This window comes from Equus quagga, chromosome 18, assembly GCF_021613505.1.
Source record: "Equus quagga isolate Etosha38 chromosome 18, UCLA_HA_Equagga_1.0, whole genome shotgun sequence".
Taxonomy (NCBI): Eukaryota; Metazoa; Chordata; class Mammalia; order Perissodactyla; family Equidae; genus Equus; species Equus quagga.
This window is the reverse complement of record NC_060284.1, coordinates 6,867,257-6,894,310: the sequence shown is the minus strand read 5'-3', so window position 1 is coordinate 6,894,310 and position 27,054 is coordinate 6,867,257. Positions and strand designations below refer to the sequence as shown.

At 41.8% G+C, this 27,054-nt stretch overlaps 1 protein-coding gene and 1 long non-coding RNA gene across 2 annotated transcripts; one reads left to right on the top strand and one right to left on the bottom strand.

Annotated features, from left to right (window-relative positions):
- Positions 1-1,747: 1,747 nt before the first annotated feature.
- RPE65 (retinoid isomerohydrolase RPE65) lies at positions 1,748-23,655 on the top strand. The gene is made up of 14 exons (XM_046645702.1): positions 1,748-2,085; positions 3,199-3,281; positions 5,036-5,186; positions 6,745-6,852; positions 6,962-7,103; positions 10,767-10,914; positions 12,120-12,201; positions 12,440-12,572; positions 12,682-12,821; positions 13,492-13,621; positions 21,478-21,592; positions 21,691-21,785; positions 21,893-22,004; positions 23,363-23,655. The coding sequence occupies exons 1-14, from the start codon at positions 2,075-2,077 to the stop codon at positions 23,512-23,514; spliced, it is 1,602 nt and encodes a 533-aa protein (XP_046501658.1). The 5' UTR covers positions 1,748-2,074; the 3' UTR covers positions 23,515-23,655.
- LOC124230012 (uncharacterized) lies at positions 23,449-26,588 on the bottom strand. The gene is made up of 3 exons (XR_006886050.1): positions 26,496-26,588; positions 25,751-25,941; positions 23,449-23,537 (listed from the first exon to the last, which is right to left on the bottom strand). It is a non-coding gene; the product is annotated as an uncharacterized LOC124230012 (long non-coding RNA).
- Between the last annotated feature and the right edge of the window lie 466 nt (positions 26,589-27,054).

Genomic DNA, 27,054 nt, shown 5'->3' with positions numbered 1-27,054 from the left:
GAACTCAGGGTTCAGTGAAGTTCGGTGCACAATAATTCGTTCTCATCCTGACTTTAGTCGAGCATGCTAACTTGATGACTCATGATCCGTGAGTCTACAGGTCTTCCAGGAGTGAATTGCCTTGATTTGTATTTTTGAAACAAATAGCCCTCGAGCAGCTGATTTCTAGGATCGAAATAGGTTGAAAAATAAAGGCTACCAAAGATGCAAACAAAATGGAAAAATCACTAAAATCACTTCCTGTTTTTAAACAACGCTGTTACAGGCCCAGAGCACTGAAGACAGGACAGGGATGCCTAAGAAAGGCGTGTGGTGCAGTCAGGGCCCAAGAAGGATGGGCTTTCAGCACAAGGAAGTGCTCTTCAACATAAAGCGCAGTGTGTCAGCGCTCCACTGCTCAGCCAGTGGAGGTTTCCTGGCACCTGGCTGCCACAAAGCCTTCTCCTTTGGCCCTTGTAATGGGAGGGGAAAGTGAAGAAAAGCAACTGGGTCCTGGTATTTCTGGAATTTCTCTTCAGTGGACTGACAGTGTATACATATCCCAACATGGCCCATAACTCTACTCAAGAAGGAGACTCTTCCAAGAAAAGGAAGTCCTACAGAAACGGCGTAAGAGATGGAAAGTCCTTCTAAGATGTGCCTCCCCTGCCTTCTCTCACTCCGCTCCCTTCACCGGGAATGTCCTCTCCATCTTCTCTGTGTCCGGCCCCATCCATCCTTCAGACTCGGGCTCACTCCACTTCCTTATGAAGTCTTCAAACGATTACAGCCCCCAGCAATCTACTTCTTTAATAAATTTATCAAAGTCAGAACTCATTCTCTTCGCATCACTGAAACATCACACACACACACACACACACACACACACTCACAGTGTGCACTATCTTAATGAATTATACCATATTTCAAGCCAGAAACCTAGTGGTCATCCTTTCTCTGCCTTTTATTTCCCCAACGCCTTTACCAACCACAAAGCTTGATCAGGCCTCTTCTGAAATATCTGTTGAATCTGACCATTCATATCTGTCCCCAGTGCACCACCCCCTACATCAGCTACCTCCACTTGTTTGGTCTCTCTCTAATTTATCTTGCCCAAATCTCCCATTCCAACATATTATCCACAATGTCATCAAAGTGGTCTTAATCAAATGCACATCAGATCATGTCACTTTTCCAGATAAAAACTTCCAGTGATTCCTTCTGTTCTCATGACATGGGTCTTGATTTCTCTACAAAGTCTACAAGGCTCTGCGATCGAGGTTTATGGAAATATGAAGGAAACAGTGCTATCTACTCTTGAGTGCAGCACACAAACCAGTGAACAGGAGGGTGAGGCCGAGAGCAAGCCAGCATTAATGATAAGGAAGCTTCTGAAAAGCGTTCCAGCCTCAGCATGAAATCAAAGGACGTAGCTCAAGTCCTCAGCCTGGTTGGAAATGGGGCACTGAATAGGGTCAACAAGGGGATCAGAGAGGGGTGGAGGTGCTTCAGTGTGCTTCTGTAACACTCTATACTTCTCCAGTTGTAGCACTTAAAAAATTTTATTGAATTCCTGTTACTCCCTGCAGATTTACAAGATCTGTGAAGACAGGGAGGGTGCCCATCTCTGGCCTATAGACAATATGTAACAGATGTTTTAAAAAATAAGTAAGTGAATGAATAAATGAAGGTGAAGATGAGGGCACAGAAGTGGTAGAGGCAGGTGGGTGCCAGAGAATGGTGCCAGGTTCCAGTGGGGTGACCAGGATCAGCTCAGGCCTGATGCTAGCCACTCCCACACAGCTCCTTTCTTCCTAATCCACTTCTCATTCTCTTTGAGAAGGATTGAGGTCTCTGGAAAACAGCCAAAAAATTGTTATGGGAACGGCAGGCCCAAATAAGGCTCAGGCATCAGGAGGATCTGAGAGCTGAAAGCCACTTCTGTTCCCCTCCCTCCGCTGAGGGGGTGGGGACGGGTTCCCGAGCCACAGCCCCTTTGAGGGGGATTTAGAAGGCACATAAAGGCCCCCAGCCAAGGACTTGCTTCCTCATCCCGTAGTTGGGGCCAGAGTTCTCAGGCCTCCACTGAGAGAAAATGTCCATCCAGTAAGTATCTCTGGGAGATTTTTTAAATGCCTTAGTGGGTAGATGGTAAATGGGCTATTTCAAGGGCTCCTGAAGAGGACCGATGACCTGTTTAGGGAGGGCCTTGGGTCTTGCTGGGGGCAATTTCTCCCTATTTATACATTGAAGCAAATATCTTGAATTCAGGTCTAAATTACAGTGGGCTTTGTGTGACTTAGAATGGGGCTTCGAAGTAGCTGTGAGTGCGAAGATTTCAATGAGGTAGGCCAGCGTTCCACTTCCTGCCCAGGCATTTCCTAGCTGTGTGATTTTGGGCAAATTACTTCACTTTTTGAAGTCTAGATTTTTCCATATATAGAATGAGTATAAGAGAGGTACTTACCCCATTGTGTGGTGTGAGATTTAAGTGAGCTAATGGCATGCAAAGTTCTTTTGATAGTGTGTGGTACACAGTGAGTGCTTAATAAAAGAAAACGATCATAATTAGGGGGTCCGGTCAGAGTTCCCACTCTAAGAAGTTACAAAATGGAGCCAAAGTGAAGAGGCAGGAAATAAGCAAAAAGATGAAAGCTGAATCTCCTGGTCTGACTGTTTTTCAAAAGCACTGAGGCTCTTGGAGATCGGTGAAGAAATGAGATGACAGAAAGGGATGATGGTGTAACGTGGGTGAACAAAGGATGAGGTACTGAACCAAAAAGCTGTTGTCTCCCAGCTCCTAGGACAGAAAAGGATGAGACTCTCTGTGAGGCAAGAGAATCGACGATGCGGCGCGCTGGCATCAGGGACAGGCGGGGAGCGCTGTGGGGACTCTGTCAGGATGGGAAGCGATGGCAGCAGGATTTGTTATTTATCTTCAGAAATGTGGGAAAATGTAGAGGGCAGAATTAAGTTCACTGTGACATTAAAAGGGAGGTCATTTCCCCTGACATCAGAGGAGGAGCACAGACCCAGGGCCCCCTTGCAAACCTGATCCGTTTCCAACCCCCCCCAAGAGTGCTCCCAGCCACGCCTAGACTGGCAGTGCTGCACGGGCACTGAGTTGGAGAGCACCTTTGCCCCTGCAGCTCTGCCTCTGTCTCCAGGGACTTCCTGGAGTATGGCATGGGCCTCTTCCTCATTATTGCACCATTTCAGAGTCGAGCATCCTGCTGGTGGTTACAAGAAACTGTTTGAAACGGTGGAGGAGCTGTCCTCGCCGCTCACAGCTCATGTGACAGGTGGGTCTCGCTGATCCGGAAGCTACCCTCTGTTTTCCGTGGAGATCTCTCTTCTCTGGCTTTTTATTCGTTGGCTTTGCTCAGTACCGGCTCCCCCTGTGGGCCACAGAGAGGGGAATCTGAGGGTTGGGGCTTTTTATACCAAGAACCCCATTCCCTCTCATTTCCCTTTTCTTTATTTCTCTAATGTAGAAAAAGGCTACTAACTGGCACTCCATGGGGACTGGGACTACATCCTTGTCATCTTTAACTGTCAGTGCTGGCTCAGTGACTGTCACATGGTAAATGTGCTATAAACGTCTGCTCCGTCAGTGTCTGGAGAAACACGTACCTGGTGACAAGGCTCTGGAGCTATTACAACAAAGGGTGGTGGCTTTCATGCCCGTTCTGTTGGGAGAGTCTTGGTTTTGGGTTCAGGCAGGTGTAGGTGCTAATCGAAGCTCTAATATTTTCCTAGCTGTGAATCTTCCAACTTATACTCTCTCAGCCTCAACTCTCTCACTTACCAAAACCAAATTTCGCCTCACGGAGATGTTGTAAAGATTCAATGAGATAATGTAAATAGTAAGAGTCCCCCAGTATCTGTCACACAGTGATCAGTAACTGGTAGTTACTATTCTCTTGTTATCATTATCCAGAGACACCACACAACCTGTCCAGCATCCTTGCTTGGATGTGGTGTCACGGAAAGGGCCACAGCCTGGGCGAGTCTCCTTCCTTTCGGTTTCCTCTTCTGTAGAGTAGAAGGGATGAGCCAAATGCTCTTTCTCAACTTCATTCTGACGTGAGCAGTGTAGGTTCTAGCAATCAAGTTAATGTTGTGCCTTTTAGTTAAGCCATGCCTTCCTAAAATATAAATATTTTTAAATATCCCAGAAATATAAAATATAATTATATTCCTAAAATATAAATATTTTATAAATATCCCAGAAATATAAATCCTTATCAAGTGGGCTGTGAAAATTGAGCTGCAGGAAATAGTCCATTTGTTAAAAAAAAAATCATTAGTAAGGATTAGGCAAACACTGCCAAACGCTGTACTTTTCAAAGGAAAAAAAGGGCACAAAGTGAACTGCTTAAACTGAAAGGCCCCACGCCTCTCCTGTGCCCCCTCATTGTGCACACGAGGGCACCGAGGGCCCGGGATGGCACACGGCAAACCCTGACCCGGAATCCAGGCCTCTGACACCCGGCCCGGTGCACTTTGCACAGCAGGTTAACTTCATCTGGAAGTCGCCCGTACTCTCAAAAGAATATAGCTCTAGGTTTTAGAAAGCCAGTATTCTTGTTGTTCCATTTAAATGGTTTCGTCTGTACACACATCTTTTTTTAGTGTCTTGATCCCTGCTCCTTATCCATCCCTTCTACTGCTCACTCCATCAAAATATCAAGAAACTTGAAATTCTTCTTAGAAGTGAGATGGTCAAAAGGCAAGTATCTTGGTCTCTGGGGCAAGCTGTCAGGTGGAGACTTCCACCTCCCTCAGAATGCCTGTCCCTGTCTCCTCCTAGCCCTTTATCCAAACTCAGGCGTTGCCACATTTCCCACCCCTCGGTCTCCCAGCGGAAGGAGAGTCAGTCCAGCAGACATTTTCTTAGTGCTGCCGGGCTTGAGAGCTGGGGATGTGAAGACTGCCAGCTTCACAAAGAAGAGGCTGCCCGGTCGGGCTGCCAATAGAGTCACTGGCCTCTCAGGGACGAGCCAGCCAAGGGCAGGGGTAAGAAGCAAGGTTCTGTGTCTCGCCTTCATCACAGGCAGGATCCCCCTCTGGCTCACGGGCAGTCTCCTTCGATGTGGGCCAGGACTCTTTGAAGTTGGATCCGAGCCATTTTACCACCTGTTTGATGGGCAAGCCCTCCTGCACAAGTTTGACTTTAAGGAAGGACACGTCACCTACCACCGAAGGTAAAGGCCTGCTGGGTCCCACTCCTCCTCCCGGGGCTGGGACCCAGCTCAGCTCCTCTTTCCCTGTGCTTCTCAACCTCCTGAACCCAAAGGAGGATTTAGATATTCGCTTCCTCTCTGAGTCCACCTGGGCCAGTGCATCCAGGTGGACACCCGGGAACTGTGCTGCGGGATAGAGAGGAAGCTAAGAACTAAGGCTTTGGGGTCCAACATGCCTGGCTTCAAACCCTAAATCTACCAGACACCACTTGCCTAGGGGGGCAACCTTTAGCATGATCTTAATCTCCAATTCTTGGTTTTGTCATCTCCAAAACGGAAAATAATAGAATGTACTTCAGGGTTCGTTACAAGGATTAAATGAAAACACAGTGCCTAGCAGGGAGAAAGCATTCAGGAATAATAATAGTTATTATTATAGTTATTGTTGTTATTAGGCCACTAGCTCTCTTGACTCCTTTCCTTTTTTATAATCAGAAAGGCCACAGGGAAGGAGGGAGGGGAGCTACAAAGGAGGGAAGGACCAAATATGTCAAAATGATACAGAAAAAATAGGGTTTCTAAAACAGGAGGTCGTTGCTGAAAGGCTTGTAAGCTGAAGCCCGCACTCCAGGAAGCCCCATTAACACCACGGTGAGTAGATCGTCTCATGCTCTGATATTTAGCCCTGTTAGTGGCTTTGTTGATCACCACAGATGTCAGGCATCCTGAAGAGACAGCAAAAGGAAGAGTAAATGGATGTTTAAAGTAGTCACGATAACTCGGACTGCAACAAGAGAAAGAGATCAGGTCAAGCAAAAATTTAGTTTTGAAAGCATACTTTGGAAGTCAGACAAAGCTTTCATATGTCAAGACCTTGGTACTTTTTCCTCTTCATGACTTTGTTTCTTCATCTCTGACATTCTAAACACTTAATATATGCATCGCAGAAAGTGCAAACTCAGATTTTAATTGGCTCTCCATATGAGAAATCCTAGGCAACCTATGTCATGTAGTCTGGGACATGGTTCAGGAGGTCTGCCTGTGCAAGCAAACGGATTCAAGAATACCTACTCTTAAAGGTAGCAAAATAAATTTTAAAACTGAAGAAAAACACAAAAGGGACATAGGGAGATTGAAAGGAATATAATTCAGCACCCCACATCCTATATTTCCCAGCTAAGTGTAGGTTGATGGTTTAGAGGCTACAGGAAGTCAGAGGTCCTATGGGAACTATGCATGGCGGCTGCGTAGTGTGATATAGAAAATGCATGTTTTTTGGCTCTGGACAACTTGAGCTCTAACCCAGTTCAGCCACATAGGCCAACCACTTAACTTCTCTGAGCCTCAATTTCCATCTGTCCCTGAGAGGTATGTAGGGCATAAATTTAAGCTCGTAGCATATTGTCTCTTTCGATCTTAGTCACCCCGAGAAAGTGACCTGACAACACTCTTCATTCTTCATGCTGTGTATTTATGATTCCGACTTGCTAAGGACCCACAGAATGACCATTCTAAGCTTCACATGGACTACACTGATTGCCCCGTCTATGACCCTTTCCTGTGTCTCAATGTCCTTCAGGTTCATCCGCACTGATGCTTACGTACGGGCAATGACCGAGAAAAGGATCGTCATAACAGAATTTGGCACCTGCGCTTTCCCAGATCCCTGCAAGAATATATTTTCCAGGTTACTGAAACCCAACCGCATGTTACTAAAGACATTTTACATTAGCTCTTTTTCTCTCATGGCTTGAAAGCTAAAGCTACTGGACTGAAAAATCCATTTGCTTCTGCAGGTTTTTTTCTTACTTTCGGGGAGTGGAGGTTACTGACAATGCCCTTGTTAATATCTACCCAGTGGGGGAAGATTACTACGCCTGCACAGAGACCAACTTCATTACAAAGGTTAATCCCGAGACCTTGGAGACAATTAAGCAGGTGGGACATGGTGCTCAGGAGACGGTGCTCAAGAATTTAGAATTTGCAATTTAGGATGAAATCAACTGTGCAGTTTGGTAGAAAGAACATGAGAGCCAGATAGATTAAGTTTCAAATCCTTGCTTTCTCATCAACTACTAGTCATGTGACATAAGGCAAACTTTCTTCATAGTTTCTTCAACTATGAAGTTTTAAACACTTATTATATGTATTGGAGGAAAACCTTATAAAATGCCTAACGTGTTCATTCATTCATTTGCGACACAAATATTTATTGAATCCCTTCCACATTCCAAAACTTATGCTAGATGCAAGGGATACATTAATGGGTAAGATAACATGGTCCCTGTCATTTACAGCTCTTATAGGCTAGCGTGGACCTGGCACATACCAGGTGCTCAAAAAATTGCAGCTATTAATATTGAAAATTCTGCTATTCATGGTTCTAGGTGAGTATGTTGAACCAATTTGCCCTTTCTTATAGACACACCTTATTAGAAATAAAGCTATATTTTAAATGAAATAGCATAGAGAAAAATATCAGCAATATTTAGAAAGCGACAAATTTTGCTAAGAACTTAGACATGCCATTGCATTCAATAAAATAGATCCACATTTTCAACCCATATTTATTAAGATGTAACTATTTCCAAGGCATCCTTCTTGTCCATTTCTCCAACACCTCAGTGGAGAAATCAAACCAATACACAACTTAAATATAATAGGACATACAATGTGATGAGCCCTTTAGGAGAAGGAAAACCTTCTATGAAAGCACAGAGAAGAAAGAGATTACTTCTGGCAGTCATTGGAGGCTGTGAAGCAGGGTAGATCAAGGAAGGTTCAAAAGGCTTGCATTTGAGTTAGAAGTTAAAGAAGAGGCACAACGTCAGTGAATTTGGAGAAAAGACATTTCAGGTGAAGAAAGTAACATGATTAAAGGTATAGAGATGGGAAAATAGAGGATACGCTCATGGAAACTAAAGGATAATTTATTTGGCACTTTTGCTGTATTTTTCAACAGAAGTGCTAGTGGCATTGGGTGGGAGGTACTCCATCGTTGTGGACACTGTGCCACACATTGCAGAGGTTTGGTGTCCCATCCTTTAAGTATCAGTCATGTCCTCAATCATTGTACAAACCGGAAATGCTCCCCAACATTCCCAGCTCTCTGCCTAGGGGATATCAGCCCCAGTTGAGAACTAGTGATCTAGAGCACGCACTGTCAAGTGGGACACAGGGGAAAGTGAAGCTACAAGTTTGAATAATGGACAAAATTTGGAATAAGTTGTTTAGCTAATGGAAAGCTACTGAAAGGTTTTGCTCAGAGAAGTGGTACAAGCAGAGCTGTGCTGCAGGAAATTTAATCTAGAAGCCATCTGTAAGCTGTATGGGAGGACAAAAGAGATACAGGATAACTAGGAGACCAGTTGGGTGGAATTCAAGACCAGAACTAGAAATTCAGTGTAGTGGGAATAGAAAGGAAAAATAGTACCAACACTGGGTCTCAATATCACAAGCTGATTTATAATTCTCAACAGACTATTTACTAAGGCTTAATGTACTCTCAAGAGCTCTTCCATGTTTTTGACATATGTCTGTAAGCACGTGTGTGTGTGTGTGTGTGTCTGTGTAGATCATTTAGAGAAGAACTGAAGCTGAGTTTTTAAACCATTCATTTGACTCTGATAGTGAATCTGCGTTCCAATTGCCATGGTAATTTAATTGGGAATGCGAAGTTCATGATACGGCTCCAGAATAGACTTTATTAGGAGTCAGGTTCCATTGTGTACCCTGGCTTCATATAAAAATATAGCTTGAAAACGTTGAGGGTTTTTTGTTTACTATTACTGAAATAGTCTCCTCACCAGTGCCTTTGCCTCCAGCCTGATTCTCTTAAATACAACTTCCTTACCTCAGCAGAAGCAACGTCTCTAAAATGCAAGGATGAATGTGTACGGGCGCCGTGTGGGGCACCCACAGTTTCCAAGGTAAAGTTCAAACAAAGGCCTTTGTGGCTGGCCCCTTATTTCCCCTCCTTGGTGCATGCCCTTCACGGCAGCCATGTTGAATGACTAGCAGTCGCCGAACAGCACACGCTGTTTCACAAGTCTAAGCTTGTACATCAGGGTTCCACTCCCTGGAGCGCAGTCATCCTTCTCTGCCTGGCTGACTTTTACTCATCTTTCAAGCATTAGTTTTACTCATCTCTCATTGTCTTGTGAAGTCCTGTCTAATCCCCGAGTCGGGGTTAGATGACCTTTCTCTACAGACACCATTTTGCACTTGCCACACTGTAGACCAGCTTTGTGGTCTAACGCAGCGCTATCCAATAGAACGTCCCACGAAGATGGAAATATTCTACATCTGCACTGTCCAAGTGCTAGAGAGCACTTGACATGTGGCCGACGTGATTAACTTTGAAGTTTTATCTAATTATAATTAATTTACATTTAAATTGCTACATGTGGCCCATATTGGACAGCGCACGTCTAGACTGAAATTCTTTTTTTTTTTTTTAAAGATTGGCACCTAAGCTAACAATTGTTGCCGATCTTCTTTTTTTTTCTCCCCAAATTCCCCCAGTACATAGTTGTATACATATTTTTTCTTTTAGTTGTGGGTCCTTCTAGTTGTGGCATGTAGACTGAAATTCTTGAAAGGATGGACCGTCTCTGTTTTCTGGACCCTGGCACAGTGCCTGGCATATAATGGAAGCTCAATGAGTACTTGATGAATGCTGGAATGAATGAACGAATGTCTTGCCTATTATTTAAATAAGGATGCTAAAAAATCCCTATCCTTTAAAACATATTCTCCTAATCCAGTAGAAAGAATTTTGGTTAAACAAATATACACTCCATCAATTATTCATTCAACAAGTCCTTATTGAGAAGGTCCCGGCTAGACATTTTACTGCTGATTTTGCCAATGTTTGACTCTGTATCCTTGAACAAGTCACTTGACCTCTCAGGAACCTCAATTTCTCCTTCTGCAAACCAAGAGGTTTGTGCTAGATCTGTGGTTCCGAATCTCTTATGAGACTCCAAGTTGAATTAAAGTGCTAAGTCTTCTCTCCAAAAATGTTTGCATTTAATTTCAGGAGATTCATAGTTTCCCTGATGTCTATTTAGGTTAAGACTTTCTATATTAGATGAATCCTGGGGTTCCTTTCAGTAGCAGATCCATACTCTGTGCAAGCCACTGGATTTGGTATTTAGGTTATCCCATACAAAACTGCCATTTTTGTAAAACGAAAAGTATTGAATATCAGCAATTTCATACAATTCATCTAATATAATAAGGGAAATACACAGAAGTCCCAGGACTAAAATTTATCATTGTTTGAGGACAACCTGCATGTGCAAAAGGAAAGTGACTACTCAGCGCGGTGTACAGTATACATCAACTGAGCACAGCCAGGGAAAACTCCAAGATTTCAGAGGCACAAGGGGTCACCATGGGGGTCAGAGGAGAGCTCTGCACCAAAGATGGGAATTCAGGCAGACTTCAAAGAGGGTAGGACCCAGAGAGATGGAAAGAAAGAGAAAGTGCACTCAGGGTGATGGTGCAAGCAGCAGCTCTGAGGTCAGATCTAGGGACCAAAGGTCTTTCTTTACACTCTTTCTCGTAACATGGATGGCATTTGCTCTCCTTCCCTAGGTTGATCTTTGCAACTATGTCTCAGTCAATGGAGCCACTGCTCACCCCCACATCGAAAGTGATGGAACTGTTTACAACATTGGTAATTGCTTTGGGAAAAATTTTTCAATTGCCTACAATATTGTGAAGATCCCTCCACTACAAGCAGGTCAGTTTACCAATTTGACTCTTCTTAAAACAAATGTCTATCTTGTGAGAAAGTTCCTGGAAATACAGGATGCCAGATCAGAATATCAGGATAGCACTACATGCACAGTTAAATTACTCTGATTTCAAGATGATTATCCTCATCCCTGTCCTACCAGGGGACCGATGCCCAAGGGCACCAGAGCAGGAAATGACATCTTGAAAATACAGAAAGCAAGTGACCGAGCTCTATTCTACAATGATTCAAAGATGTGGTGTACATGTGGATTTGATAAGACTTAGATTCAAATCCAGCAAACATTTATTGAACGCTTATTCACGTGCTAGGCAAAATTAAATTTTTAAACAAACATATGTGTATGCATAAGAGCATAAACACATATATGTATGAGGGTGTATTAAGCATGCTGCGTGTATTTAGTTCCCAAAACTACAAAGAAATCTATTAACTCATATTAATATAAAGAAAGAATATTAAAACAGAAGAGAGAGTACATTGTAAAATTCTCCATTCATTGCCAGAAATTTGATAACCATCTTGATGATAGAATTATTTGAATATATGTGGGTTTTTGTAGTGTCCCTTAGCATGATTCTCAAAGTCTAGTCCCTGGACCAGCCGCATCACCTGGGAACCTGTTAGAAATACGAATCTTGAGCCCCACCCAAGGCAGACTGAATGAGTAACGCTGGGGATATGCCCACCATCAGCATTTTAAGAAGCTCTTTATGTGACTCTGACACACACTAAGGTTTGAAGACCACTGACTTAGTAGTAAATAAACTTTAATGTACTTAAGAATTACTGTACGGGGCTATTGACACAAACCCACATACACTATTCTTTACAGGTAGCTAAGAGACTGTAAAAGGCATTTTGGCCATCCTCATGGTTTGCCTTACTCCCCTGACTTAGAACCCCACCTCCAAATGTAAGATGCGACTCTGCTGCACTCTGCCTGCCACAACACTTTTTGAGTGCATTTTTCCAAATCTGTTGCTATTTGGATTTTCCTGGGTGATTGCAGCTTCACATGAAATTTTGCTAAGAATGCCAATGCCTGAGAAAATGATAATAAGTTCTGAAAAAAATAAAGATCTGAAAATGTATTTCTTTGCTTGCATAAGCTGTTCTAAATGCTCTGTATTTAAAAAAAAAAAAAAAAAGAGGCTGTTCCAAAGCCTTCTAAAACCACTTTATTTCAGACAAGGAAGATCCAATAAGCAAGTCAGAGGTCGTTGTACAATTCCCCTGCAGTGACCGATTCAAGCCATCTTACGTCCATAGGTAACTCGAAGGCCTGCTATGAATCTTCAGGAAAACTCAAGTTTAAAGATCTGCTTTGCCTACCTTTGATACCAATCCTGATCACGACACTTTCTTGCAGAAACCCAAATTTAAATGTAACTAATTTCATGTAGGCACTGTTGATTCATGTAACTGAGCATACATCAAGTATACGTATTTCTTTGTGGTTTGAGAATCAGCCCTTCCCATTCACAAGTCTATTTGTGTTTCTGAACAGTTTTGGTTTGACTCCCAACTATATTGTTTTTGTGGAGACACCAGTCAAAATTAACCTGTTCAAGTTCCTTTCTTCATGGAGTCTTTGGGGAGCCAACTACATGGATTGCTTTGAGTCCAACGAAACCATGGGGGTAGGTCTTACATTTATTTGTCAAGTTTGTGATTCTGAAGAAGGTATATTTCATAATGAACATCTTTTTCATTTTTAAATGCATCAAAATATTTTCCTCACTTTTCAAGGTTTGGCTTCATATTGCTGACAAAAAAAGAAGAAAGTATCTCAATAATAAATACAGAACCTCTTCTTTTAACCTCTTCCATCACATCAATACCTATGAAGAGAACGAGTTTCTGATTGTGGATCTCTGTTGCTGGAAAGGGTAAGAGAGGACCTTAGATAAATCCTACAGCTGCATCTCCACTTGCTCCTGGAAATTAGGGGCTCTTTTCAGAGATGCTACTCTCAATATTTAACCTGAATTACATCTGAAAAAGCAAGGAGTATGCTTACGTCCCAAAATGTAATTGAAAAAGCAGTAGGGAGTTTAGGTAATCAGAAACACTCACAAACTGAACATCAAACCATGGTTCACGATTGAAAACCAATCAGATCCATGAACCAGATCTGAAAAGAAAAGGTTCTGTGACCTGTTAAGTGAACTTAAACGGAACTCCACTTAAACTGGACAAGATCCCTTGGGGGGGCCTTGAACTCCACCCACTCTGGGTTTGGGAGAAAGAGACATGCTTTCTTCAGAATAGCCAAGTCACTAAAAAGACCGTAGTCCCTAAAGACACAGACAGAATGGTGATGGGGAAGCAGAACAGAAAGTATCAAAGGCTGCTGTTACTTAAACATCCTCCAGGCAGTTGCGTTTTTTTCACACAGAGTGGACAGGAGGAAATGGCTGTAACATACTTGGGCCATTAGCAGTTCCTGGCTGGGGAACAAAGAACAGACAGGCGCTTGTGCTTTTAAAAGGCAGGAATCATCTCTCCAAAATTATTTGTATTTATCCGTACTTCATGTTTGACTTCTTATTTTTGCAGATTTGAATTTGTTTATAATTACTTATATTTAGCCAATTTACGTGAGAACTGGGAAGAGGTGAAAAAAAATGCCAGGAAAGCTCCCCAGCCGGAAGTTAGGAGATACGTGCTTCCTCTGAATATTGACAAGGTAACCGCCCTCCCTGGAGATTTCAGACACAAGAATCTCTCACCCTTCTCAGCATTTGTTCTCCAGCTTTATGTTCACACATAAAGTCTTGAAATGTCGGACCTGAAAGGAACTTGAAAAATCAATTAATTCGACTCCCCTCGTTTTACAAACAAGGAAACTGAAGCTCAGAACAGAGCCATGACTGAGCGAAAGCAACTGCAGCATGGCCAGAGTGACAACTAGATTTTGATTCTAAATCTGGTATTCTATCATTTCCAAAACCCTTTAAAATATACTTTCTCAGTGAATAGTGCAGACCACTGATTCCTAGGATCCTTTGTCAATATGTAAATAATTTAATTTGAATGATTCGAAATTCTAGAGAGATAAAGCATCAAAAAGTGCCTTCGCAGGGAAATCAGCCCTTTATTTTGGTTTCTGACAAATCTTCTGAAAATATCACTAGAGCATAAAAGGCGCTAATAGCATCAGACAGTCGTCTCTTTATTTCTACTTTTTCTTCCCTGTATTCAGTGACTGTCTTTTTAAAATGTCAGAGTCACATCCAGAATTTTTAGTGTGATAGAAACACCAGTCAAAATCAAGAAAATATAAAGTTCCCAATAGATACATGAGCAGACACTCTCATTTATGTACATTTGAGATACAGACACAGAACTACATGGTTGAGGCAGCTACGTGGAATGTAAAACACTGTCCCCAAGGCTGAAAACAGATGCGGTGGAAACTAAACCCAATTTAGAACCAGACACTACAGCTCTGAAGCAAGCTTGTAAGCTCTGTGAAGAATAAGAAAGAGGGAGATTAAGGTTGGGCGTTCTAGGGAGGTAAAAGAGCTTCTACAAAGGCAGGGAGCAGTTTAAAAGGCAAAACTCAATATGGAAATGGAAAGCAGTTGCTGGGGCTGGTACTTAGGAACAGAAGGGAGATGGGCTTTGGGCAGGCGGACCAGGGGGATATTATATGGGACTTTATAAGCCTTTGGGTTTTATATAAATGATAGGGAGCCATGGAAATATTTGAAGTGTGTGGAATGTGTATATGACATGATTAGATCTGTAATCCAGAAAGTTCACTCTAGTAGCATGGTGGAGGACAGTTTGAAAATGGGGAGTCTGGAAGCTAGAGGCTTTTTAGAAGACTAATGCAATATGGCAAATAAAGAGGATAAATGTCTGAATTTAAAAGAATGGAAACTGAGAGATAAAGGAAGGTACAAAGCTGAGAAGTATTCAGGAGGCAGCATGAGCAGGAGCTGGTGAGCAATTGCATGTGAGGGAAAGGAAGGACTTCAGGATAACTTCCAGATGTCTGCCTTGAGCACTTGAGTGGATGATGAGTAACTGAGTTGGAAACACGAGAGTGGGAGGAGCTGGTGTACAGGAAAAAGTAAGATTTATTTCATACCTGTTGACACTGAGGTACTCACTGGCCATCCCAAGAGGAACGTTCCACAGGCAGCTGGTATAGATGGATCTGGAGCTCTGGGAGATGGGTCTGGGTACCTTAAGGGCTCTTAAGTTCCCCTTAGGAAGCAGATCTCTGGTATGTAGTTGAATGCCCATCAAATACCAAATGAATGAGTCAGTCGATTTTAGTAAACTCTTATTTTGCTAATAACGGTAAAATCACAGTAATCTTTAAGGAAATGAAATACGACCATTTAACTTAAATATTCCTTACCTCACTGTCTCCACATTCCAAACGAAGAAAAAGGAAGGATTTTTCTAAATGTGTAGTTACCATTACCTAGTTGTTTCACACTAGTTGCTGTATCACACTAGTTGTTTCAGTGGGTACATTGAGAGGATCCACTTTTCGTTCTCCTGGAAGTCATTACCTAGTGTAGCGGCAAGGAAGGAGATTCGGTAACGATAACGCACGTCAGCACGAGGGCAGGGTGAGTCGCTTTGGTTATTCAGAGAATGGAGCAGTTGAACTTGTTTCGGGAGATTCATGGAACACAGGCATTTGCAGTATTTTGGCAGAAGAGATGGGACTGAAGCAGAACAACTGAAGACAGGAGGAATAGTTCAAGGAAAGACAGAGAAGTGGGGAGGGGCAGAAAAGCAGAGGGAATTGATTGCAATCCAACTGGTTAGGACATAAGCAAAAGTAGTGGAATCAATGGGGAAAAGAGCTATAAAAATAGGTTGGTAATCTCTGAAGACATAAGGCCAGGTGAAGAGTTTGTGCTGTATTTGGCAGGTGATGGGGGATAATGCAGGTTTTGAACAGAAGAAAACCATGTTCAGAGCTGGTGGGCTGGGTGTCAAGTGTACTGACCTTCTGTGGTTGTCTCTACGACTAAGTGTCTGTCTTCTCTGAGCAAGTCCCTCAGTCACTCTCAAGTTCAGTTGCCTGCTCTGAAACCTGAGTGTATTAGACTAAATAATAACTAAGGTCAGCTGCAGCTTTAGTACTCTGATTTCCCACATTAAGGCTGTGTTGGGTATAAGTATAAGTGGAGAAAGGATGGAGATAGGGACCTGGCAGAGGAGACAATTAAAACTCCTCAGGTGAGAGAAAAATGCAGTGATAGTGGGAACCGACCAACGCTGCCAAAAGGGAGAGTTGCTGCAGGTGGAATTAAAAGCCTCTCACGCTTGATTGGACGGCAGAATGGATGAAGTCTTAGACCTGCAAAAGGTCACTGAGATCCTTTAAGCCTTCGTGTCTAAAGTAGTGATATCTTTCGAAGTAGGGACTGTAACAGGCAGAGCAAGTCTGGAGGTAAATATGAACCGAGGAACTCTGAGAAGCAGGGATCATGGGTACGCAGCCGATTCAGCTCTGTCACTTACTGGCTCTTTGATTTAACCTTAAATTCTCTTTCTCTATGTACAAAGAAAAACATTTAAGCTTCTTAGATTTCCTTTTCTTTATCTATATCCATCTTATAGTGTTGTTGTGATCAGTAAATGAGGTGATAATATGTCAATCACTAAATACAGTCCCTAGCACAAAGCAAGTGTTAAATAAATATTTGTTATCATCACCATCATCAACAACAAAAGTAATATCTACAACATCTTCATGAGGAAGTCTTGTAGGCTTTCTTATGCAAGTGCAGGACCTTGTGAGAGAAATAAGGGTTGGAAGAAAAGAACTGATAATTATTGGTATTGAAATGATGATCAAATGCGTGAGAACAGATAGACGAGACTGCTAGCAGGAAAAAAAATCATACTTTAGAGTAAGTTTTCTAAAAGAAACATAAACATTTGCTTATTTTAAAAACGAGGAATCTGATAGCCAGAAAATGCTTAGAGAGAAGAAAAGATGGCCAAGCACAGAAGTTTGGGAAACGCTCACGTGCAGAAAGTGGTAGAAAAAGAGCAGCCAGAAAAAGAAAAGTCACCAAAGAGCCCTGATTACAGCTAGGAGAGGGTGAGGCCACTCAGGACAGGGCAGAGGGTGTCGTTGGTGCCCACTGCCACAGACAAGCTGGAAGGGATGAAGACTAGGGACCAGACACCAGATGTGGTGACGTCCAGGGGAGCAGGACGAGAGAGGTCGAAATCAGGTTTCAAGGCACTAAAGGTGGGCATCTGGTGAGCCTGTGGGAGCAGGTACTGTACTCTGTACTTTCCAAAGTTTGCCAGTGAAGGGAAAAATAGGTCATAAACTAGGATAAGGAGAGATAACAAACAGATCAAGGGAAGGGCTCAGGAGAGGAAAGAGTATAAGATGACTGAAGTTTCCAGTTGACTGGTTAAGACGGTGGTAGTATCTTTAACATATATCTTTATCATTTTTGAATAGGCAGTGCGTGTAAATGGTGGAGAAATCAAAATGACATAAAAAGGCATATTCGCTGGGAAGTGTCAGTCCGGTCTTCGTCTGCACCCATTCCGTTCCCAAGTGTACCTTTCATTAATGTCTTCCTTTTCCTTGGTTTGCTTATGCAAATATAAGAAAATACAAATTTATATATAATTGTTATTTTCCATTCTCTTACACAAAAAGTGGATTTCCATGTCCACTGCTTTGTTCCTTGCTTTTTTCATTTAAAAATATATACTGAAGATCTTGCTTTTTTCGACTACACAGTATTCTTTTTGTGAACTTACCCAAGCCTCTCACTGCTCAGCAGCAGAGTTGTTTCCAGTGTTTGGCTTCTACAGATAATGTTACAAGGAGTAACTTTGTATGTGTGTTATTTCATAGACGTGCAGACATATCAATAGGAGAGATTCTCAGAAGGGGCACTGCTGGGTCAAAGGACAAACGTGTCTGCGGAGGAAAAGCATGGGGAGGGGAGTCAAAAGGAGGAGGTAGTTTGTTGAGGAAAGCAAAGATAACATGACGGATTTCCTACATAAAAAACCTTAATTTAATAATAGAAAAAATAAGATAGAACAGAGTAAAATAATTAAATTTACAATCACATAAATAATATGTTTGACACAGACATTTGACCTTATTGCGTGCATAGATAAATATGCAGATATATGTACACCACTATCTTCTTCCCAACATCAACACGAAATGCCTTGAGGCCCCATTACACAAAATCTCATGAAATCCATTCTTCTCTTTGCTTCTCACCTCCCATCCCTTCCCTATCCTGGAAATCTTCTACCACTTCCTCTTAACTCATACTACGTCACCAGAAAAATCCCCTCTATCCTCTTATCAGAACGTTCCCGCCACCTTCTTTCTTTAACCAAAATCTGGCTCTCTCCCGAGGACACTGGTCTGTCCACAGCAATTTCCAGGGTGGCAGTTTCTCCTCTGGCCTGGAGTTGGGGTAGGTGTCCTCTTTGTTCCACTTTGCTGCTTCCACACCATTGTTCCTTCTATCCACCCTTAAAATCTCTCAATTTTTAATCTCATTCCGGCTAATTATATAGCCAAGCGCACATACACGTATACATATATACACCCCTCATTATTGCTGTCATCTGCTAACCAACACTCCCTCTGCCTCCTGGCTCAGTGTCACACTCCCCAGATCTACTCTTGACTCTTGGTGATTTCAGTATACACATCGTACGTGATTCTTCCAGGAACCTGGCCTTCAGTTCCTTGAGCTCTCCCGCTGAACCTGTCTTCCGACCTAGCTCAGCTACTCCCTCCCCAGAGTCATATCCCTGACCTTGCCATTACCCATGACTGCTTCCTCCATAATCTTAGTTTCATGCATGACACACCTCTCATCTTTCAAGATCACTTGCCCTACTGCAATTCCCACCAGGATCCTCCCATCCACCAAACCCGTGACCTTCTCACTATCCCTCACTCCCCTGAGGACTTGTTTGCCCTCCTTACACAACTAAAATTCCATGGTCAATCATTTTAATCACCCACTTGTATAGATCCTCATTTCTCTTGCCTCTTTCTTACTTTACCACACTCATTTGTCAAAACCACAATCCTAGTTAAATTCAACTTTCCACCCACTCCATGCTTGTACTTCTGAGGCTGAAATTAATTGCTGAAAAACACATAATCGTGTTAATTGGCCCAATTTTAAATACATGCCCACAAACTTTACTGCTACATTTCCCAACTTCATTTACTCTCCCACTTTCCTAGCTAAGTATTTCACACCCTCCTCTCTTCAAACTTCTAACACCCTCCACCTCCACACTCATCCGCAGCTGATGTCTCTGCTTCCTATTTCACTGAAACAAATGAAAGAAATCAGAAAAGAACCATAGACTCCTGCCACCACATCCACCCGCCCACCAGCATCTGCACTCAGAATGAATTATCCATCTTCCTGCCCAGAACTGGCCCGTCCCAAGCTCCTCACCCACGGGAGGACGTCACTGTAGCAGTTCCCCCCCTCCCCGACGTCATCACTCTCCTCCCTTTCTCACTGGACCACTCAGATCATGCGGTTATTTTGCTCTCTTACAAAATCCTCCCCTTGACTCCTCTTGCACCCACCAGTTACCCCCCCATTCCTCTTCTTGCAGGCCTTCTCATGTTGAGGGCACCAAAACTCAGCCCTTTGTTCTCCTGTTTGTACAAAAAGCTGTGCTCTTTGTAAAGACTCACGTTTTAAACCAGCCTACGTTTACGTTTTCAACTTTCCTTTCAACTCCAGGTTCTTATATGCTACAGCCAACGCCACGTCTCCATTGGAGGTCCAATGGACATCTCAAGCTGAATAAGACACAACTTAAACTTCTCATCTTCCCCCACCAAATAATTTACCCCACATGCAGTGGTCACCATCTTTGTTGTGACAACACCAACCTTTAATTGTTCGGGCTAATCTGAATTATTGTTTTCTTTTGACTGGACTACTATAAGACAGACTGGTTTCCCTGATTTCATTCTTGCTTCCCGCCTACTCCTAAGGGTAGTCTCAAAAGAGGAGCCTGAGTGATTCTTTTTTTTCTTTTTCTTTCTTTCTTTTTTTTTTTTGCTGAGGAAGATTTGCCCTTCCCTAACATCTGTGCCAATCTTCCTCTATCTTTCAGTATGTGGGCCACTAGCACAGCATGGCCAGTAACAGAGTGGTGTAGGTCCCCACCCAGGAACCAAACCTGGGCCACCAAAGTACAGTGTGCTGAGCTTAACCACCAGGCCATTGGGGCTGGCCCCTGAGTGATTCTTTTAAAAATAAATCATAGCATATCACTCTTCTGCTCAAAGTCCCCCAGTGGCTTCCCATCTCTCACTCACTGTCTCTTGGTGATTCCAATATACTCATCATAAGGGATTCTTCCAAGACCTGACCTCTCAGTTCCTTGACCTCTTCCACTGATCCTGTCTTCCATTCTAGCTCAGCCACTCACTCTCCAGTGACCAAGAAAAAGACCAAGTCCTCACAAAGAGCTATAAGGCTCTACACAGCCTGGGCCCATTACCTCTCTCCTCTCCTCTCTTGCTCTTCTCCCTCATGCTCAGTCAGTTGCGGCCACATGGATCTCTTTAACGTTCCTCAAGCACATTCAGCATCCTCCTACCTCAGATCTTTGTCCTGTTTGCTTGCTCTTCTTGAATGCTCTTCCCCAGATATCTGCACTGCTAACTGCCTCGTCTCCTGCAAGTTTTGTCTCAAATGTCACCTTTCCAGTGAGGCCCACCCTGACCACCTATTAAAATTACAACCCACTTACTCTTCCCACATATGATCCCCTTATTCTGCTCTATTTTCTCCCCACATTTATGATGTACTATACACTTTATCTATTAATTATATTTATTGTTTATGTCCCCAAACTGGAATGTAACCTTCAGGAGGACACGGACTCTATTCCCTGAAATATCCCAAATGTCTAGAATAAAGTCTAGCACAAAACATGTAGTGAGGTATTAATAAATGAATATGTTCTTAGAAAGAGTTCATGATATATTATATTCATAAAATAATCTAAAAAATCATGTGGTGGGGGGATGTGGGTGACGAGAGATCTTAGAAAACATCTGGTCTGGTAGATTTTCTACATTTATTCTTCCTTTTGACAAAATAACTGTATGATTTTTTTTCAAACAAGATCAAAATACATCCTAACTATAAAAGAGATGAACACTGTAAATGGATCCCTAGGGGGTTGAAGTCTTTGTTGTTCTGCAGAAAAACGCTTCTTTTCCTGAAGCCCTTCCTCAGAGGACTTAGTCTTTGAGGACAGTCTCATTTTACGGATGAGAAGATTGAGGGCCTGAGAGGTTGTGTGACTTTCCCAGTGACACACAGGCAGTGACTGACACAGGCACAGACAGCTTTCCCAGTCGTGTCCCCGGGCTCCCCCTTCTAGAGTTTTCTGCACTGTTTCTCCCTACATGTTGACTTAAGAAATGAAGAACTCAGGAGATAAGACTCTGGAAGACTGCATTTCTGGATACTTGACTTCTTTTCTGCTCACTGAAGTTTCTGTTATCCTTTTTCGTAGGCTGACACAGGCAAGAATTTGGTCACTCTCCCCAACACAACTGCCACTGCGATTCTGTGCAGTGACGAAACCATCTGGCTGGAACCTGAGGTTCTCTTTTCAGGGCCTCGCCAAGGTGAGATGATTTAGAGAAGAAACTCACATGAGAGGGAACACAATGTTCCATTCAAAGAGATTAACTGAGTTTTCCTAAGCATGTGCTCTATTTTGCAGCATTCGAGTTTCCTCAAATCAATTACCAGAAGTATGGTGGGAAACCTTATACATATGCGTATGGACTCGGCTTGAATCACTTTGTTCCAGACAGGGTAATCACTCCCTCTTACTAATATTAGAGCAGTACTCTGAGTCATATACTAGTCACAAAAAACATATTGACTGACTGACTGATCGATTTTTTTTTTCTTACAAGCAGCTCTGTAAACTGAACGTCAAGACTAAAGAAACTTGGGTATGGCAAGAGCCTGATTCGTACCCCTCAGAACCCATCTTTGTTTCTCACCCAGATGCCCTGGAAGAAGATGATGGTAATGAAAATGATGGATATATCTGAAAACTCTCTTTTTACTAGAGATCACATAGTTAGTTCATCAGGAGAGGAGTTATGTTGATTATCCCCTAATGTTCAGAAATGATCCTTAACATTACTGAATGAGACAACACTAAAGAATTTAAACTTACTTTAAAACAAGCATCATCTTGTGGTCAGGTCTCATTGATTGTCTTGTTAATGCCAATGAATTGATTCCGACTCCCAGAGCCCCTGTGTACAACAGAGCGGAACCCTGCCCCGTCTTTTTGTGCCATTCTCTCACTTTCTGGCGTTATATCAGACAATGCTCCACTACTATTCGAAGGGTTTTCACGGCCAATTTTTTCAGGAGAGGTCCTTCTTCCTAGTCTGTCAAGTCTGGAAGCTCTGCTGAAACCTGTCCAGCATGGGTGACCCATCAACCATGGGTGACCCTGGAGGTATCTGAAGTCCCGGTGGCATAGCTTTGAGCAGCACAGCAACACGCAACTGCCACAGTGTGACAACTTACAGATGGGTGGTGTGGTTCCCTAACTGAGAAAGGAATCTGGACCACAGGAGCGAGAGCACTGGATCTTAACCGCTAGACCATCAGGGCTGGCCTCTCATTGATTACTAGTGGAAAAGATGCACCATCTGGTGTCATGATGGAACACCAATGACTGCTCTAGATGAGGGAGAGAAGGAGGAAGAAAGAGCACCATGAATTCTAGGTTTTTGGTTTTCCTGACCTAGATAGATGTCTGAAAAAGGATAGAGTTCTAAGGACGGAAATTGAGTATTCTAACAGATCACAGAGGCTGAGAAGGCAGCTTTGTGACTCTGGTTTGGTTATTTTTAGTAAGCTGGGGCTCGAAAGGGATCCAGAGCCACAACTCCCAGCTAGGTCTTGGGAATCAAAGAAATAATATACCTACTGTTTTCAAAGTCTTCACGATATAGATTTTGTGTTTGACTGTCACAACATTTTTTTTTTTTTTTTTTTGCAGTAGGTAGAGCAGGTGTTAAATCTTATGTTACAGATGAAAAGGCAGATCCATTCATTCAAGAGGAATTTAATGAACACCTGCATGTTCTGATCACTATAATGGGCTACTGGGATATGACAGTGGGCAACACAGATATGGTCACTCCCTGCCTAGAGCTTATAGTCTAGGGGACACGCAGAGTTTAAAAGATCCCTTTAGGTTGGTCATACAAGCCAGGTGGTGGAAGAGTCAAAACAAGATATCGAGTCATGTGGCTTTCTTCATTTGTCAATGTAATAGTGCCTATGTTATTTCAATGACATTTCATCTATGGCCCTGGGCTTTTTTAAAATTCACCCTTGCCTTATTTCCTTCCCATCAACAGGTGTAGTTCTGAGCGTGGTGGTGAGCCCTGGGGCAGGACAAAAACCCGCTTACCTCCTGATTCTGAATGCCAAGGACTTGAGCGAAGTCGCCAGGGCTGAAGTGGAGATTAACATCCCTGTCACCTTTCACGGACTGTTCAAAAAATCCTGAGCACATTCTAGCAAGATATGTTTCTGGTGACAAAACCAAGGAAAACAGTCAGAACTACAATCAAATTCTGTCCAATTTTAGCCTGCTGTAATATACGGTTTTAACACGCAGACACACAATTTTGCAATGTTTTACAGAAAGCACAGAGTTGAGCAAGCAATTCCTTTAAAAAAAAATACATATTTAGATAATTACACTTCTCTATGAGACAAACAGACCATAACTAAAAACCTCTTTATATATTTAGCAATTAGCAAATGAATTTGGATCTATTAAACTATTTTTTACTCTCATTATAAAATTGTATTTTAGGTACCTATCTGCTCCAATTATTTTTTAACATTTAAAAGCCAAGGTCCTCTACTCCTGATTTGTGTGTGGCTTTGCTGAATCAAGGCAGTATCATGCAAAAAAGCCTAATTACTAAATGTCAGCCAAACTTCTTCTCAACCTAGCAACTATCATCTAACAGTAATCACAGAAATTGTATGCATATATAAAAGTCCTGAAAAATTCTCAAGCTGTGTGAACTTTAACATTTCCATTTAATTTAGGTAATTACTACTTTTTCTGATTTTACTATAAGGAAACCTATCTCTAATCAACTGAGGGCTCTCAGCCAAATAACATCTCAGAGATTATTTATTAAAAACTTGTATAACATCAAGGCAATTACATATAGTGGTGACTATAGTTTTTTGGAAAACAGTGCATAAATACAAAAAGAATTTCTTCTTAAATTAGGGTCTAGAATTCTACTTGGGGGTTATACTTTGTCGCCTCTTCTGTTTGATTATATTTAAGCACTGCAGTCACCTGACCGAAGAGGAAGAGAGAGAAAAAGAGGAAATATTAAATTATTAACATTCAGATATTAATACATTTTAAGCACTGTCATTTTTAAAATTATTCTCTTTGGTGCAACGTCTTGCAAAAAAATGGAAATTGACAAAAAACTGTATTCTATACCTTAATCCTGGTACCTATTTTATGCTCAAAAGTATTAACATATCCTTATAGTTAAGAGGCTCGGCACTTTGTTTGACTAAGTAAAAATACTTTGAAGGAACAAACTGACTAGAGTACTTCATGCCTCCTTCTGATTTTCTTATTTAGATAAAATGAAAACTCATTTTTTTAAATCATCAATACTCATTAAGATATACTTTTCAAAGGAAATCTAAAATTTCAGAAAAGGGGAAATTATACAGTAAAATCATACAGAGCTCACCTAAGCTCAACTATTATTAAGATTTGGGTACTGGTCTTTTCCATCCTTTTCCTCCTGTGGGTCTTTAAAATAGCCATTATTTCTTTATGGAGAACCCCTAGATAGAACTAGAAATCTCAAAACAGAAAAGGAGAACTGCCAGAGAATGCCATGGAATGAATATGTGACTGTAGATAAACACCAGTCGCTTGTTTTTTCTCTCCAGACATGGCACATGAGCCTAACTCCACAAAGAAGGCTATTTACCTGCTTTTTTAAGAAATGCAGAAGATAAATTACTGAACAATTACTAAGTTTTATACTCAATAAAGTCTCCAAATTAAGAGAATTCCTGAAACTTCCACTTCCTAGCCTTGCCAGTCACCCCGCCTCCCTCGCACGGGGTTTCCATGAAGCAGGCCTGCGATTCGACGGGCTCACCCACCTCCTTTGGTGGGATCCCGTTCCCAGCGCTGCGCTCTGCGGTGATCACTACAGCGTTAAGAAGGGAGAGAGGCAGACACAACTAAAATACACTCTGCCAATGCCAGTTCACCCAAATTGGAATTCTCTACGCAATCATTGCTAATGTTGTACCAAAAAGGCTTAGGAGCTGCTTCTCAAGTCCAAAGATGGAACATGAGCTTTAAAAACTTAAATTAAGAGGGATTAACTTGGACTGAAAAAAATTAAGGACCCTGCTTTCTAGGAACCAGAGCTACGCATTTGGGAGAACTAGAGAACCGTGCCCCATCTATAAACAAATAAATCCATTTTAAGGAAAAAACTCAATTGATTTAAGACAAGTAAACCTGTTAATAAGTAGTTGTTTTTAAAATAACAAGTTGGTGTCAATTTTTTTTCCACTTTGGGCACCTTAAATTTGTCAGAGCCAAGGGGAAAGGATAATAAAACCTGTGACAACATCATGAAATGTAATTAATAACTGATAACTGTCTCATGGCAGACAATCCCTGCTCTGTGTTCTAAAGCAGGAAAGACCAACAGACAGCAGAGGCAGCCGACCTGCTGAGAATTCTGTGGCAGTGTTACTCCATCATCCCACGGTCTAGTTGAAGAATAAAATGCAGTGCTTTCTTCTGTAAACCTGATAGGAGGAGCATCAGCGATTGGGGTTATACAGAAAAACACTCCCTAAGGGATCTTCTAAGGTACTCCAACTCTGGTAAAATTCAGCGTCAATGGGAAAACCATCTCTGAAAGAGAGGAGGAAAGGAAACACACTTGTTGAGTGCCCTAGTCTTTTACAGAAAAGCAGAAATTACTCCTAATACTACACCCATCATGGTGCTATCTTCACCATTTTAAAGATGAGGAAAGGGAGACCAGCTTACTTTTCTAATGAGTAGCAATACTGAAACCCAAACTAACAGTTCCCCCACTGAAAATTTGGTTTCTGATACCTTCTGAAATATTCCTACTCATTTAAATTTTTATTTCAAATACAACCACTATGATACTACCTAGTCATCAACTCTGGGTGCAAATAAAATCTTTGTACAGGAACTCTTACTATTGATTAGCAGGTCAAAATGTTCCTTGACTAATAGTCACCATGTGTACCAAGTATTTGTTATGTAGGAATTCCACTTATTTGTCCCTATAAAGCCCTGTGTGAAGATTTGACGATCCTATTCTGCAGGTGAGGGAAATGAAGCTCAACAAAGTTAAATAACTCGGCCAAGCTTCCAGGGAATGAGGACCTGACTCCAAATACCATCTGTGTCTGTTGGACACTGTGAACTATTACCGTGAGGTGCTTCATGATTTCAGCATTAGATCACTACATTCCTTTTGATGACATCTTAAAAGCCCAGGTTTTCAGAGGTTGCTGTGAAAAGGCAACTACCATGCAAAAATTAATGTAGAACACAAAATGATAAGGGTCATGTCCAATGTGATTTCAAAGTTTGAGAACTTATGCAATGCCTAAAAGGCACTAAGCTATTAGACCAAAGATATGCACTATTACATTAATTACATTAATTACATTAAATTACATTAAATATAAACTGATTAAATTTTCTAATCATCAGGCAGAGATTGGAAGAATGTATTTTTAAATGATTTAATTATATTCTATTACAAGCAACACATTTTAGATTCAAAGGCATAACTAGGTCAAAAGTATAAGGATGGAAAAAGATATGCCATGCAAAAGGTGACAAAAAGAGAACTGAAATGGCTATACTAATATCAGACAAAATAGACTTTAAGACAGAAATTGTTAGAGACAAAGAAAGACATTTTATAATAATAAAGAGGTCAATCCATCAGGAATATATAAGTGACTACTATGAATACCTCTA